Source organism: Symphalangus syndactylus, chromosome 11, assembly GCF_028878055.3.
Source record: "Symphalangus syndactylus isolate Jambi chromosome 11, NHGRI_mSymSyn1-v2.1_pri, whole genome shotgun sequence".
NCBI classification, from domain to species: Eukaryota; Metazoa; Chordata; class Mammalia; order Primates; family Hylobatidae; genus Symphalangus; species Symphalangus syndactylus.
Window position 1 is genome coordinate 74,668,760 of NC_072433.2, and position 15,587 is coordinate 74,684,346.

Sequence of the window (15,587 nt, forward strand, 5' to 3'; positions counted from 1 at the left end):
AGAGCTCTGGATAATTTACCTTGGAATTTATTTTACAGCCTCAGAGATCATCACACAGTTCTTCAATTTCTCTATGGTATTTATAATTTTCATAAATCTTAGTTATTATGCCACATATTGTAATCTCTGCAGAGTTATTTACCTTTTCATCAAAGTATTTCCTTTAACCTGTATCTCCTCAATGTTATTTTCTCAAAAGATCTTTCTAATAAAAAAATTTGTGCTCTGGAGGGTTTTAAGATAAAGTCAATAAACGCAGTGGGGACATTAGGGTTAGAAGTAAAGGCTTTCTTTCAAAATTATTGGGTCAATGAAACCTTTTGATACTATTTAGGTAAATTTGGAAGGCTATTCGTGTAACTCAATATGTACTAGGGCATGGAACACAATTTGGCATTCTTCACACACAGCATTAAGCTCTTTATTACTTCTTGGTTAGTCCTCCCATCAGAAACTATTCACACATATGCTCTAAGGTCCTCTAAAATTACAGTTATGTTACTGAGTAAGAATTACCTTTCCACATACTCAAGATATCAAAACTATAAAATATTTTAGAACGTAGTATATTCATATTTCTTTTTTTTTTTTTTTTTTTTTTTTTTTTTTTGAGACAGAGTCTCTCTGTCACCCAGGCTGGAGTGTTTGTTAGCCAGGATTGTCTCAATCTCCTGACCTCGTGATCCGCCCGCCTCGGCCTTCCAAAGTCCTAGGATTACGGGTGTGAGCCACCGCACTCGGCCACATTCATATTTCAGTTGCCAATGAAACCAGAATGAGCCAATTTCATTTCTTAAATTTTCAGTTTCTTTTCATACACAAGTTTTTGTCCAGCACTTTTTATTATTTAGTCTTCACTAAATACTATGTTTCAAAATCTCAAGTAACTTTTCTAAAATCACAGATATAATAGCTTATGTTACTAAAGGTAAAATGTATTTTGAATTTTCTTTTGTGTACTATTCTGTTTTTCAATACCTCCCTGTTTAATACCTGTGAATTTAATTAAGATAGTTTACTTCCCTTTGTTAACTGGGCAGAAAGTTAAGGTGGGTAGAAAAGAAAGGCAATGGACAAAAATAAAGGAAGTAGAAACATTAAATCCTTTTGGAAAAAATGAAATTAAAGATAGACAACGTATTTTCAGAAAGTACACAAGCAATAGTAAAGATTAGAGCCTGGATCTATCCAATAATAGGAATATATTAAATATCTGAAAATACCTCATAAAAATATGTGGCAATTTCTTTGGAGGAAAAGAACAGGGCTAATTCTGAGGCTAAACATAAACTAGGTAAGATATTGGTATAAGGCTGATTTACAAATAGACATAGCAGTTATTTCCTACTGGTTAAGAAATTGATTTCCAAAGATGGGAGCTGATCAAATTTGGTATTTGTTAAAAGGATGAAGATCTGTTCAAAGTAGCATACTGAGGTTGCCTAGGACTGGGCTAGGCAGTAGAACAGACCACACGTTGTATTTGCAGTACAGTTTTGTAGGTACATACACCTAGAAGTCTAGAAAACATTTAATTGAGCATTTGATAGGTGTTAGACTGCATTAAATATTGACCTTTAAAAGTGCTAAAGAATTGTCAAAAAAGGAGGAGGTGATTCTGCAGTAAGAGTAGTGAGCCTCATCTGGACTCTCAGGCAACACACAGAGGGTGTGTGAACATTTAGAGATCAGTGATAACCAAGAGCTGGTGATAACCTGCCAGTCCAATGTCCTGCATTCAAGGGCTGACGGTGATTGGGACAGGAATGTTGGAGGATTGGGATGCTAACACACTGGAGGTTTTCAAGCACAGGCTATATTAAGATTTGTTGGGAATGTTGCACTTGGTGTTCACACAGCAGACAGGAAGTAGAGTACGTATTTTGGTAGTCTTGTCTAACTGAGGGTATAAGTTTAAAAGAAAACTGTTCTCAGGCAGGCCACCATAAGTAGTACTGCATTAAGTATTATGGAACTACTTCATTCTCATTTCTAGAACAGCACAGAGCTGAGCAACTCAAAATCCACCTATTTTACCTACCCACCTAATGAATGACATCTATTATTTCTTTCAGAACCGTTTTTAGGTATTGCATCCCTCCTTCTTGATTAGTATACTATACATTATTATAGTGGTTCTCAAGCTTAAGTGTGCAAACAATCACTTGGAGGGTTTGTTAAAACGGATTGCTGCACATTTTCTGATTCAGAAGGTCTGAGGTGGCATTTCTGAATTCCTAGGATGTTGCTGGCCTGAATTCACTCTGAGAACTCTAGCTCCTGTGACTGGTCCATCTTCCTTCTCCCAGGTAGCACATGGCCTAAGAGATAAGCATAATGGAGGCCCCAGGACTACTCCTAATCAAGTTGGACTGTTGTCATTGACTAGGTAAATAGGCCTATGCAAACTTACAAAGACAATGCATTGCCTGTATCTTGTCACCTCTTTTAGTGGTCTTTTCTCTTGTTCCTGGGTTTCTATCACAGCCACTTGCCATCCTGAGTGTTGGTTTGATCATCCTTAGCAGAGAAAATATTGATCTCAAAGATCAATATCCGATGGTATTCAATGTGTGATCACTCCTGGGAGAATTTAACAATACTGTTAATTTCAAACCTTGGGAAGCTCCCTCTACATGAATGCATAGTTTGTATACATTTTAGTATAAAAGACAAAATAACACCCTTCTCCTTAATTGTATTAAAAATGAGTTTTTAGTTTATTGCTACTTTTGAAACGATATATAATTATAACTAGCATTCTGGGACATTCATGACATTTGACTTGTTGAAGGTGCTTGCATTTTGGATCACACCCTGCAGTCTTTTGCACACAAACGAGGACAAAAGTGCATTGATTAGTGTTTTCTGTGGCACCCCCTCCTCTTCATCAGTATCCAACAGACTTATAATGGCATAGGTAAGTATATGAGACAGTTGATAAAAACGTAAGCATATACTGGTAGAAATCTTACCTCATAACCACTATTTCTACCCAAATTCTCCACCCTTCTCATATGGTGCCCTTTATTTCGTTTTGGAGTTTCAGAATCTATTTTATCTGTGTGTGTGTGAGATAGTCATAGGGATTTATAGCATGCAACGAAAAAGAAAACATTAACAGTACTGCCCCGATCTTCAAAGCTACCTGACCCCTGCCTGATTTCTGTGCTGCTGGTTAAGGCTGTTTTTTCCACCGGTCAGGAAGTACGGAACTAGTTTCTGGGCATTTTCCTTTCCCTTTCCCCCTCCTTCCTCTCCTTCGCCTCCTGGTCCCCCTCTGGTCCCTCCGGCTTTCACAGCGCCAAGCACCCGAGTACTCAGGTACCCTTCCCTCTTCTCCCGCCCATCAAACAAAGCCCCGGGAGACAGGCGCGCGCCGCCGGCCACACCAACAGGGGATGCGGCCGCGCCGCCACACGCTTGGAACCCGAGGAGGACAGCCAGCGCGACCACGCACCGCGCGTCCCCGCCGCTTCCTTCCCTCTGGACTCTTCCTTTTCCTCCCGGCCCGGCCCCCCACCCCCGCTCCGGGAATGCGCCTGCGCACAAGCTGCCCTCTCCCTTCTCCGCTCTTCCTTCCCTCCGTCCCTCCTCCCCTGCCCCGCCTTCCTTTCTCTCTCTCCGGTTTCACTCACTGAGAGCTCCAGGTAGTGAGCAGTTCAGTCGATTTCCTCGTCACCCCGCCCCCCTTTCTCTTGCCCCCACCCCTCTCAGCTGCCTGGTGGAGGATGAAGCGGCTGCAGTGGCCCCAGCCTCAGCAGCGGCACCGGCAGTGGCTGCGGTGTGGGTGGCCGGAACTGGGGTGGTGAAGAAGCGGTGGTGGCGGCTGAAGGAGCGGTAGCAGTCTCAGCCCCTTTCCCTGTGCTTCCTTTCCTCTTTAGTGCAGCCAGGAAGTTTTCGCTTCTGTTCATGTGTTTGTGTGCGTGAGTGTGGGTGTGTGCGGTGAGGTTTGGGTGGCGTTTGTGCAGGCGTTGGGATTTTTGCCCACTTGGCTTCCCGTAACCCAGGCAGCTCCAGAGCCTGGGCTGTGGCCCTAGGAGGGGGCGCGGCGGCGGGCTCTCCTTTTGTTGTTGTTTCCTCAGCCTGGGGAGCTGAAGGGGAGACGCGTCTGGGTGGGGCGGCTCGGAGCCCGGGCCTGGTGGCCCCTGGGGCTCCCGGGCGGGCAGGGTAGGGCAGAGTAGAGCGGGCTTCAACATGATGGCGGCCGAGGCCGGCAGTGAGGAGGGCGGCCCGGTAACAGCCGGAGCTGGAGGAGGCGGCGCGGCAGCGGGCTCCAGTGCCTATCCCGCAGTGTGTCGGGTGAAGATACCCGCAGCCCTGCCTGTGGCAGCCGCCCCCTATCCTGGGCTGGTGGAGACCGGAGGTGCTGGAACTCTGGGTGGCGGAGCCGCTTTGGGGTCAGGGTTTCTAGGAGCCGGGTCTGTGGCAGGGGCACTCGGGGGAGCCGGACTGACAGGGGGAGGTACTGCTGCTGGCGTAGCTGGTGCTGCTGCTGGCGTGGCCGGTGCTGCTGTCGCTGGACCTAGTGGAGACATGGCTCTCACCAAACTGCCCACTTCGTTGCCTGCTGAGACTCTCGGGCCAGGCGGCGGTTTTCCCCCTCTGCCCCCTCCCCCTTACCTGCCCCCTTTGGGGGCGGGCCTGGGGACAGTGGACGAAGGTGACTCTCTGGATGGACCAGAATACGAGGAGGAAGAGGTGGCCATACCGTTGACCGCTCCTCCAACTAACCAGTAAGTTAAGACTGCTGTTCAGGAATTTGGGAAGCTGGCTCCAGAAAAGAAGTGGAAATGAAGGGGTAAATCATACTTTGTCCTTTTCATCTGTGGTTTGTTAGGAAAAGTTTTTGAAGTTTCAGGTTTCTTGCGTAGGAATTTAATTTGATCACTTATCTTCCTTACAGGCATACTACCTGGCGTCTTCCTACATTTATTGCTCCTCTGGGAAAGTGTAAAGTCTTTAAGATGGAAAGCATGAGAAAATGTGTATCTAATGAGAACCGGATATGGTCTGTCCCTTCCAAGTTGAGGTGGTGTCCCAGGATTTAGTCAAACTGCGGCTACCAAGGCAGTCATAGTGTATATTAACCTGTGTGTGTTACTTGATAAAGCTAGATGATTAGTGAGAAGCTTTGAATGCAAGTATTTAAACGAGTACTATATTAATTTGAAAAATGTATTGGTTAGAATGTTTTTATTTCAGTGCACATCCCAGCTTCTGATTAGAGAAAGCATAGTGATGCAGAAGAGTCTTTGGGTTACTTAATGAGAACTTGGGTCAGAGAGAAAGGAAAGGAATACTGTGAATTATAGGTGTGATTAAGAGGCTATATTCCAACAATGTATCTTCTTCCATTGGCTTGCCACTTAACGCACTGCTTTTATAGTCGAGACATTGGAAGTACAACAGGCAAAACAAAATTAATAGAGCTTCCCTTAAACATTTTTTGTTGGTGGCCAGTATAGTATTCTATTTGAAAATTAAGTTTTACAGTCTGTGGAATACACAGGACAATGACTTTTTTTAATGTAAGTTAATACCTCCTCCTCACTTGTCTTAATTGAACTTAAGTGTTTATTCATAAAGGTGGACCTTGATGAAAATGTTGAGATGGGAAGTGGTATTAGGCAAAACTTGTTATAGATTTCTCCTATAAGTCTTAATTGACCCTTAGAATTTTAACAACCGACCGGGCGCAGTGGCTCACGCCTGTAATCCCAGCACTTTGAGAGGCTGAGGTGGGCGGATCACCTGAGGTCAGGAGTTCGAGACCAGCCTGGCCAACCTGGTGAAACCCTGTCCCTACTAAAAATACAAAAATTAGCCGGACGCGGTGGCACGCGCCTATAATCCTAGCTACTCGGAAGGCTGAGGCAGAAGAATCGCTTGAACCCGGGAGGCGGAGGTTGCAGTGAGCCGAGATCGTGCCACTGCACTCCATCCAGCCTGGGTGACAGAGCGAGACTCTGTCTCAAAAAAAAAAGAAAAAGAATTTTAACAACTTTGTTGAATATCAAGAAAAAAAGATTTGGTTCATATGTTGACAGTCACTCTGGACAATTCAGAGGTTTTTTTTTTTTCTCCCCCGCTCCCCGCACCCTAGAGACGGAGTCTCGCCCAGTTGCCCAGGCTGGAGTGCTGGGGCGTGACCTCGGCTCACTGCAACCTCCGCCTCACGGGTTCAAGAGATTCTCCTGCTTCAGCCTCCCTAGTAGCTGGGATTACAGGCGCATGCCACCATGCCTGGCTAATTTTTGTATTTTTAATAGAGACGAAATTTCACCATATGGCCAAACTGGTGTCGAACTCCTGACCTCAGGTAATCCGCCAGCCTCAGCCTCCCAAAGTGCTGGGATTACAGGCGTGAGCCACCGTTCCCAGCCTTTTTTTGTTTGTTTGTTTTGGATAAGCTTCTTTGGAGCATTTAGAAAGTTCTGAAACTAATTAGGAAAAGATTCTGTTACCCTAATCCATTTTTGACTTAAGGCTACATCGTTTGATACTTAAAGTGGAAAAGTAAAGTTAGTCATATTTATGCCAGCCAACGGGATGTAGTATTCCACTTTTTATATGCCTCAGTAAAAGGTTCAAGTCTTTCATCAGAGTTTTGTTGTTCAAATTTTAATGTCTTTGTAATGCAGAGTCCCTGGGAGTGTTCTGGGAGTGTTAATTCCAATTTTGCCAGGCGCGGTGGTTCACGCCTGTAATCCCAGCACTTCGGGAGGCTGAGGCGGGTGGATCACCTGAAGTCCGGAGTTTGAGACCAGCCTGACCAAGATGGAGAAACCTCGTTTCTACTAAAAATACGAAATTAGCCTGGCGTGGTGGCGGGCGCCTGTAATCCCAGCTTCTCAGGAGGCTGAGGCAGGAGAATCGCTTGAACCCGGGAGGCGGAGGTCGCAGTGAGCCGAGATCGCGCCATTGCACTCCAGCCTGGGCAGTAAGAGCTTAACTCCGTCTCAAAACAAACAAAGGAAAACAATATTACAGTACTGCTTTTGAAAAAAATAGTTCAATTTTTATTAAATGCTAACAGCATGCTTGGTACAATGGTTATGAAAAACAATACAACTTTTCATACTGAAAGAATCTAGTTTTATGCTAGTTTATAACTAAATTAGGTATATTTAGGATATTGTAGTTGAAAAAAACTTATTTTAATAGACTTATTATTATTTTTTTTTTGAGATGGAGTTTCGCTGTTTCGCCCAGGCTGAAGTGAACTGGCGTGATTTCGGCTCACTGCAACCTCCGCCCCGCCCCTCCCCGCCTTCGGGTTCAAGCGATTCTCCTGCCTCAGCCTCCTGAGTACCTAGGATTACAGGTGCCCGCCACCAGGCCTGGCTAATTTTTATATTTTTAGTAGAGACGGGGTTTTGCCATGTTGGCCAGGCTGGTCTCGAACTCTCACCTCAGATGATCCACCTGCCTCCTGAAGTGCTGGGATTACGGGTGTGAGCCACAACGCCTGGCCCAATAGACTGTTTTTTAGAGTAGTTTTAGGTTCACAGCAAAATTGAGGGGAAAATACAGGGTGTTCCCATTAAATTTTTAATAATAAACACGATTGGGCTGGGGGTGGTGCCTCACACCTGTAATCCCAGCAATTTGGGAGGCCAAGGCGAGTGGATCACCTGAGGTCAGAGTTTGAGACCAGCTTGGCCAACGCGGTGAAACCCCGTCTCTACTAAAAAAAAAAAAAAAAATTAGCCGGGCATGTTGGCGGGCGCCTGTAATCCCAGCAACTTCTGGAGGTTGAGGCAGAATTGCTTGAACCAGGGAGGTGGCGGTTGCAGTGAGCCAAGACCTGCCGTTGCACTCTAGCCTGGGCAGCAAGAGCGAAACCCTGTCTAAAAAAAAAAAAAACACCATGATTGAGTACTTAATGAAAAATTGTGAGAAATTCGTTGTGTGGGATTTTCATCATTACTACATGTATTTGGAAATAAAAATTGTGTGACTATGTATATGAAACTTGTTCATGTTCTAAAAAATACCCTCCATTTCTAGTATGTTTTTAAAATTTGCCACCGAGAAGTACAAATTTCCTTCTTATTTCATCTTAGATATCAACCCAGAGTCACTGGAGGCAATACAGTGTAGTGGTTAAGCGTGCAGATTCTGAAGTTAGACAAGATTTGGGTTGGAATCCCGACTCTGCCACTTACTAGCTGGGTATTCTTGGAAAGGTCAGTTTCCCCATCTGTAAAATGGGGATAGGAATGGTACCTTCCTCATATGATTTTTTTTTTTTTTTTTAAGATTTAATGAATACCTTGATGTATTCAGCACAGTACTTGGGCATAGTAAGTGTTCGATAAATACATAGTCCCCTGTGCCCATAACCGTAATATTTTACTATCACTAAATTGCTACTAATTCTTTTGGTTAGAGAGTCTCCCTTATTAAATGACTATTTTAGAGAATGTTTTGAACTCCAAATCAAGCCTACCATGATTAATTATATTAAAGAATTTTATTTTAACTTTATAAGGGCTTCTAGCAGTAGGTTAAGCAATTTTAGAGGTAAAATTCAAGTGTTCTCTATAAATTCCTATTCCTGAATGTAGATATTCATATTTTTAAGTGGGAGGAAAAACCTTAAAGACATTTTCAAATAATATTTATCTTTTGTAAAAGTATTGAAGAAATGTTGTTGGACTAAATACTGACTATGAGTAACTAGTCTCCTTAGTGATGGATAGCATGGTATTAAGGGGGTTTAGGTCACAGGATTGAGTCCACAAGTGGCTTGTTACTCGAGTGTTCCATGGTCAGGAAGTTATTTCAACTTTGTTCCCAGTTAGTTTTGTGCTATTGATCACAAAAGAGTCAAATGACAATATGTAGGTAGACCAGTGCAAATAAATTAACACTATTAATTAGTATTTTGTACGTTGTTTTTCTGCGTACGTGGTGAATCATTAGTCTCATTTTTATTACTGAGCATTTTCATTAGTTTGGTTGAGGCTGGAAATGTTTATGTAATTTGTACTATTTATTTGAATATTTTCTTTTTCGAAAGTTTTAAGAAAAAAATTATAAAAATAAAAAAAAACTGCCTCTATTTTTCTACTATAAAAGTTTCTATATCTAAGACTGTTAACAGAATTCTTTTTCGAGAGAGAAAAGGTTAAATTAAAGCAGTTTGTCACTAGTGCTCCATAATTTTTTGGAGTTTCTTTTCATGGTTCTCATTTTTTTTCTTCTGCGGGGTGAGGGGCAGTGGTGGTAAAGGCATATTGTTTGTGTAGTGCACCATCAGTTATATGTAGAGATTTTTAACTGTGAGTGTGCAGATATATACTGCTTGCTCTTAGGGTATTTGGAATATTTGGTAATTATCACCATTTAAGAATAGAGATTCCTTTTTTTCTCTCTTTTTTTTTTTTTTTTTGAGATGGAGTCTTGCTCCGTTGCCCAGGGTGGTATGCAATGGAGTGATCTTGGCTCACTGCAACCTCCGCCTCCCAGATTTAGGCGATTCTCCTGCCTCTGCCTTCCCAGTAGCTGGGGTTACAGGTACACACCACCATGCCCGGCTAATTTTTGTATTTTTAGTAGAGATGGGATTTCACTCTGTTGGCCAGGCTGGTCTAGAACTCCTAACCTCAGGTGATCCGCCTGCCTTGGCTTCCCAAAGTGCTGGGATTACAGGCGTGAGCCACCTCGCGGCCAATAGGAAGATTTCATATTTAAGAAGTCTCAACTTCTAGCATCTCTAGATAACCCACAGGACTTGGCTATACCTGGTGGCCATTCCTGCTTGAGACTAGACTGCCAGAGCTGAGTAGCGGTTGACCCTTTTAGGTGGGTACTGAGGTCTCCATTTGCAGTCTCCACCAGGTCTGCTTTGCCTTTGCTATTGCAGTATTTGCCTGGCATCTGGCCTGGATCTTACCCTGAACCTAATATTCAGACTTCTCAAGCCTGAAACTTTAAGGAAAATGGGTGAGCCATTGTTTCTTAATAAAAATGGGGGTGAGACTTGCTAAGATTAGTTACGGACAATGATTGATGACCAGAACTCATATTTTTTACTGTATTTGTAAAAGTAGTAGAGAAATATAGTAGGTGCTTCAAGGGTTACAAGAGTAAAATGCCCCTTTTCTCAATGGGAGAAAAGGGAGTATTAGATCTAGTAGGAAATTAAGTAAACCAATTACTGTGATTCAGGCTAGGTTAAGATAAATATCACGAGTGAAGTATGAGCAAAGGTCATGAGGATTAAAAGAAAAAGAAATTTATGTAATTAGGACCAGTAAATTCTTTGGGGAAAAACAGCAGGTATGTTTTTCCTGCTACTTAATTTATTTTCTGAGCAAGAGGTTATTGGTTCTGATGCGCTTTGCTTAATGATTCTATCAAGAAAACATAATTATGAATTAGATGAGTTTAAACTTTTCGCCCTTAGCGAAGAGTCTGGTCTACAGAACTTTTAGTTACCTGTGGTCTGGAGGGAAGTTGACGGTGATGTCTGTAGTGACCGAGGTACAGAGCACAGTTGAATGCTAGAATCGGTATGGATCATTGATTAGCCACTCTGGGGAAAACAGGCAACCATTATTGGCAAAGCTAAAAAAGACAGCCATAAGTTTGGAAGGGAAAAGGAAAAATGAAGAGTAGACTTTCTGGTTGCTTTACTTCTCTCTCTTTACTGACCATTGGTGAAATGAACAGAGTCGCTTTAAGAACACTTAAATACCCAAAAAAGTACCTTTTGGGGAGAAGATTTTTTATAGTAATTATTAACTATAACCGTGGTTACCACTGACATTTTTTGTTGTTGTTGTTGCTTACTGCCAAACAGGAACAGTTCTAATTGGTTTATTTGTATTGTTTTGGTTATCTATTGCTGCATAATAAAGCACTCCAAAACATAGTGGCTAAAACAATTGTGTATTTGCCCTTGATTCTAAAATTTGTGTATGGCTTTATGGTGACTTCTCCACATGTGATCTGTTGGCCGTAATGTCCACTGTGGCTTCTTAACTCATAAATCTAGTGCCTCAACTGGGATGGCTGGAGCAGCTGGTGGATAGCTGGGCATTTCCCTCTCTCTTCCTACCCATGTCGCCTCTCCACTTGAAGAAGGTTGGCCTTTTTTTTTTCCCGAGATGGAGTCTTGCCCTGTTGCCCAGGCTGGAGTGCAGTGGTACGGCTCACTGCAACCTCTGCCTTCCGAGTTAAAGCGTTTCTCCTGTCTCAGCCTCCCAAGTAGCTGGCATTACAGGTGTGTGCCACCATGTCCAGCTAATTTGTGTATTTTTCATGGAGATAGGGTTTCACCATGTTGGCCAGACTGGTCTGGAACTCCTGACCTCGTGATCTGCCACCTTGGCCTCCCAAAGTGCTACAATTGCAGGCATGACCCACTGTGCCCAGCCAGCTTGGCCTTCTTCATAGCATGGCAGCTATGGCAGTTCCATGAAAGACCTTTCCAAGCCCTAGTGTGCCGGTATTTATCAAGCTTCTGTGTTCCTCATCCTTGCTAATGTTCCAATGGCGAGTGCTGGTCACATAACCCAGTGTGCATTAAATATGGGAGGGGACTATAAAATGGCATGAATACAGCAAGTTGAACTTTCCTCAGGGCACCAAAGTAACAGTATACCATGTCTATATTACTTATTTTCATGTAATACCAGATAATAGAATACTAGTAGTGAGGGACAGGGTGGGGGATAGGGCAAATACTTATGAGTTCTTCCTTCAGGCCCAGCAAGCTAAGTTGTCTTTCATTAAATGAGTCAAATTTCTCCACAATAGATGTTGCCTTTTGGCTACCATTACCTTAATTTTAAACCAAAAATACTGAATATGGATGTTGGTTATTGTTTGAATATGCAGGTATTTCTGTGTTACCTTGAAATTACTGGCAGTACATTTCAGTTTTGTGCTATGTTAAAAATTGTCATTATTAGATACAACTTATTGATAACTACGTATGTCTTGTCACATCTCTACAGGATTTAGGGTATGATGATTTTAGGTGTTTTACTGGTTATGTGATTTAGTCAGTAAAATAATGAACAGCATGGAGGACAAAAAGAAATACACAATTCTACAGTCTAGTTGGAAGATGAGGCATTACTGATAGGGAAATAAGATGATAAAAGTAGTCTACAGATATGATGTACAGGTAAATTTTTCAAATTCAGAGGATAGTTGCCAAAGAGTGAAAGAATGAAAGTAAGTGAAAGAATGATACTGAAATTTCATACCATAATTCTCTTGGAGGAGATTTCAGTACCATTCTTTCATTTAGGATTATTACAGTGAGAAAGTGTGATTAACTTTTGTAGCGTTTGTGTTTCAAATTGTAGTCAAGTTGTTATGTGTAACATAGAGTTTTAGTTATAGAGGGAAGCTTCTCTGCTTAGATACAGAAGTAGCCTTAGGTAGAGTGACTTGCTTCACTCTACCCTACACCCTAGCTAAGTTCATATAACTAGGTAGTGGTAGAACTGGGACAGAATCCAATTCTCATAATATTTCACATATATTTAGATTTGGTTAATATTTATAATTCTTTTTTTTTTTAATTTTAGAGGGGACTAGAAGCAAAGGCCCAGTATTTGCTAATCATTTGCTGTATGTCATGTACTTTATATAGATTATTTTATTTAATTCTTAGAATGATATAGTGAGAATGGGCATCATCCTCATTGTTGAGAAAACTGAGTGATAGAGTTGGAATTTTAATGTAAATACTATGCTTTTAATTTTGTCTTGCCCCCTTCCATTACATAGAATGTACACACATATATGCACCCACATAAAACTTAACCTACTTCAGGGCTGGCAGTAACTGGCATTTTGGACTTAATAGTTCCCCCCTGTCCCCCAGAGTCATAGGTTGAAGCCTTAACCACCAATGTAACTGTATTTGGAGATACAGCCTTTAAAAGAGGTAATTAAGGTTAAATGAGGTCATAAGGATGGCTGGTGAATCCGATAGGACGGGTACCTTTATAAGAAGAGGTACCAGGAGTATGAGTGCATCGAGAAAAGGTCATGTGAGGACATGGTGAGGAGGCCTTCATTTGTCAGCTGAGAGAGGCCTGACCAGAAACGAAGCTTGCCAGCACTTTGATAGTTCAATTTCCAGCATGCAGAACTGTGAAAAAATAATTTCTGTTGTTTAAGCCACCCAGACTGTGGTATTTCGTTATAGCAGCCCAAACTGACTAATACATGGGTAACTCTACATCTTTAAAAATGGATTTGGATTATTTTGGAGCAGATGAAATGCATATCTGCTGCTTGAGAAATAAGGTCCTCATTCTTTTAATTTCTTTCACTGTGGGAGAGAAAATCTTGCCTTTACCTCTTTCTTTGTTAGTCAGTGACCTTTATCTTTTTTGGCTGTACCTCTGTTGAAAGATGGAAAGCATATTTAAATGCCTGTCTGATTATTATAGTGTGGAAAGATCCTACACATGGCCATGGTAGCCATGGAATATCCTATGGATAAGCTGTTACTCCAGCAAATTTTCTGTATTCAATGTGTGTTCATTGTTGTAACATTTTACTTTAAAAATTTCCTTTCTCTAGTACATCTGTCTCAAGCTAAGGGAAAGACTCAGAGATCTCCCTCACATCTTTTAAGTGTTTTTTTGTGGGAATAACTCGCTAAACTGGGTTCATATTGGACACTTGTGTAACGATAGAACCATATCTCACCTATATTCTTTTCTATCTAAATATTGATTCATTTCTCTAATTTTTAAATCTTTTTACTTTGGGATAATTGTAGATTCATATGCAGTTTTAAGAAATAAGACAGATGGGCCAGGCGCAGTGGCTCACGCCTGTAATCCCAGCACTTTGGGAGGCCGAGGCGGGCGGATCACAGTGTCTCGAGATCGAGACCATCCTGGCTAACACGATGAAACCCCGTCTCTACTAAAAAAAAGAAAAAAAATTAGCTGGGCGTGGTAGTGGGCGCCTGCTACTCTGGAGGCTGAGGCAGGAGAATGGCGTGAACCCGGGAGGCAGAGCTTGCAGTGAGCCAAGATCATGCCACTGCACTCCAGCCTGGGCGACAGAGCGAGACTCCGTCTCAAAAAAAAAAAGAAAAGAAAAATAAGTTAGAGATGTACCCGTTCATCTATTTTACCTCAGTGGTAACATCTTGCATAACTATAGTGCAGTATCAAAACCAGGACATTGACATTGCTGTAATCCACCTATTTTGTTCACATTTCACCAGTTTTACATATACTCATTTGTGTGTGTGCATGCATGGGTGTGTGATATATTTAGTGTTTAGTTCTATGCAGTATTATAACATGTAAATTTGTATAATCATTACCATACTAGAGATACAGAAGAGTTTCTTCACCACTAGGATCTCTTGTGCTGTGTTTTTATAACCAGAGTCTCCTTCGCCTTTCCTTATCCCCTGGTAACTGCTAATTTGTTCTTATTTTTATTTTTTTGGTCATTTAAAGAAGATTATGCAGGCTGGGTGCAATGGCTCACTCCTGTAATCTCAGCACTTTGTGAGGCTGAGTTGGTTGGATTGCTTGAGCCCAGGAGTTCAAGACCAGCCTGGGCAACATGGTGAAACCTTGTCTCTCCAAAAAAACAAAAATTAGCTGTTCGTGGTGTTGCACACCTGTAGTCCCAGCTACTCAGGAGGCTGGGATGGGAGGATCACCTGAGCCTATGAGGTTGAGGCTGCAGTGAATTATGATTGTGCCACTGCACTCCAGCCTGGCTGACAGAATGAGACCCTGCCTCAAAATGGAATCAAATAGTATGTAACCTTTTGGGATTGGCATTTGTCGCTCAGCATAATTTGTCAAGTTCATGTAAGTTGAAGTATCAATATTTTGCCTTTTTTTCATTGCTGAGTAGTAGTCCATGGTATAGATGTGCCACAGTTTGTTTAACCATTCAGCCATTGGGGAACATTTGGGTCATTTCCAGTTTTGGGTATTACAAAAAAAGCTGCTATAAACATTTGTATATATGTTTTTGTGTGAACATAAGTTTTCATTTCTGTCAGTTAAGTCCCCGAGAGTACAATTACTGGATTGTATGGTGGTTGCACATTCACTTTTATAAGAAATTGCCAGTATTTTCTGTAATGGCTATACATTTTTACATTCTCACCAGCAATGTATGAGAGATCCAGTTTCTCTGTGTCTTAACTAGCATTTGATGATGTCATCATTTTTTATTTTAGCCTTTCTGTCTTTACTGATATCTCATTGTGGTTTTGATTAACATTTTTCTAATGTCTAATTATATTAGTCAGGGTTCTCCAGAGAGAATCAATAAGATATATGCATATATAAAAGGGAGTTTATTAGTGAGAATTGGCTCATGCCATTACAAAGTCAAAATCCCACAATAGGCCATCTGCAAGCTAGCGAATGAGAAAAGCTGGTACCACGTCCAAGTTGGAAAGCCTCAAAACCAGGAAAGCTGACAGTCTGAGGCCAAAGGCCTGAGACCCCCAGGGAGGCTGCCAGCCTGAGTCCTGGAGTCCAGAGACCAAAGAACCTGGAGTTTGATGCCTGAGGGCAAAAGCAAAGTATCCCTCACTAGAAGGGGGTGGGGAACTCAGCAAG

The 15,587-nt window shown here is 42.0% G+C and overlaps 1 protein-coding gene across 2 annotated transcripts in view; it reads left to right on the top strand.

Moving 5' to 3' along the window:
- Positions 1 to 3,338: 3,338 nt before the first annotated feature.
- Positions 3,339 to 15,587, top strand: part of RASA1 (RAS p21 protein activator 1) — a 122,978-nt gene continuing 110,729 nt past the window's right edge. Inside the window, exon 1 of one of the 2 annotated variants that reach the window (XM_055233024.2) lies at positions 3,339 to 4,736. In XM_055233024.2, the coding sequence (XP_055088999.1) occupies positions 4,198 to 4,736 (539 nt within the window). In that variant the 5' untranslated portion in view covers positions 3,339 to 4,197. The remainder of the gene's footprint in view (positions 4,737 to 15,587) is intronic. The other variant, XM_055233025.2, reaches the window with a different exon arrangement.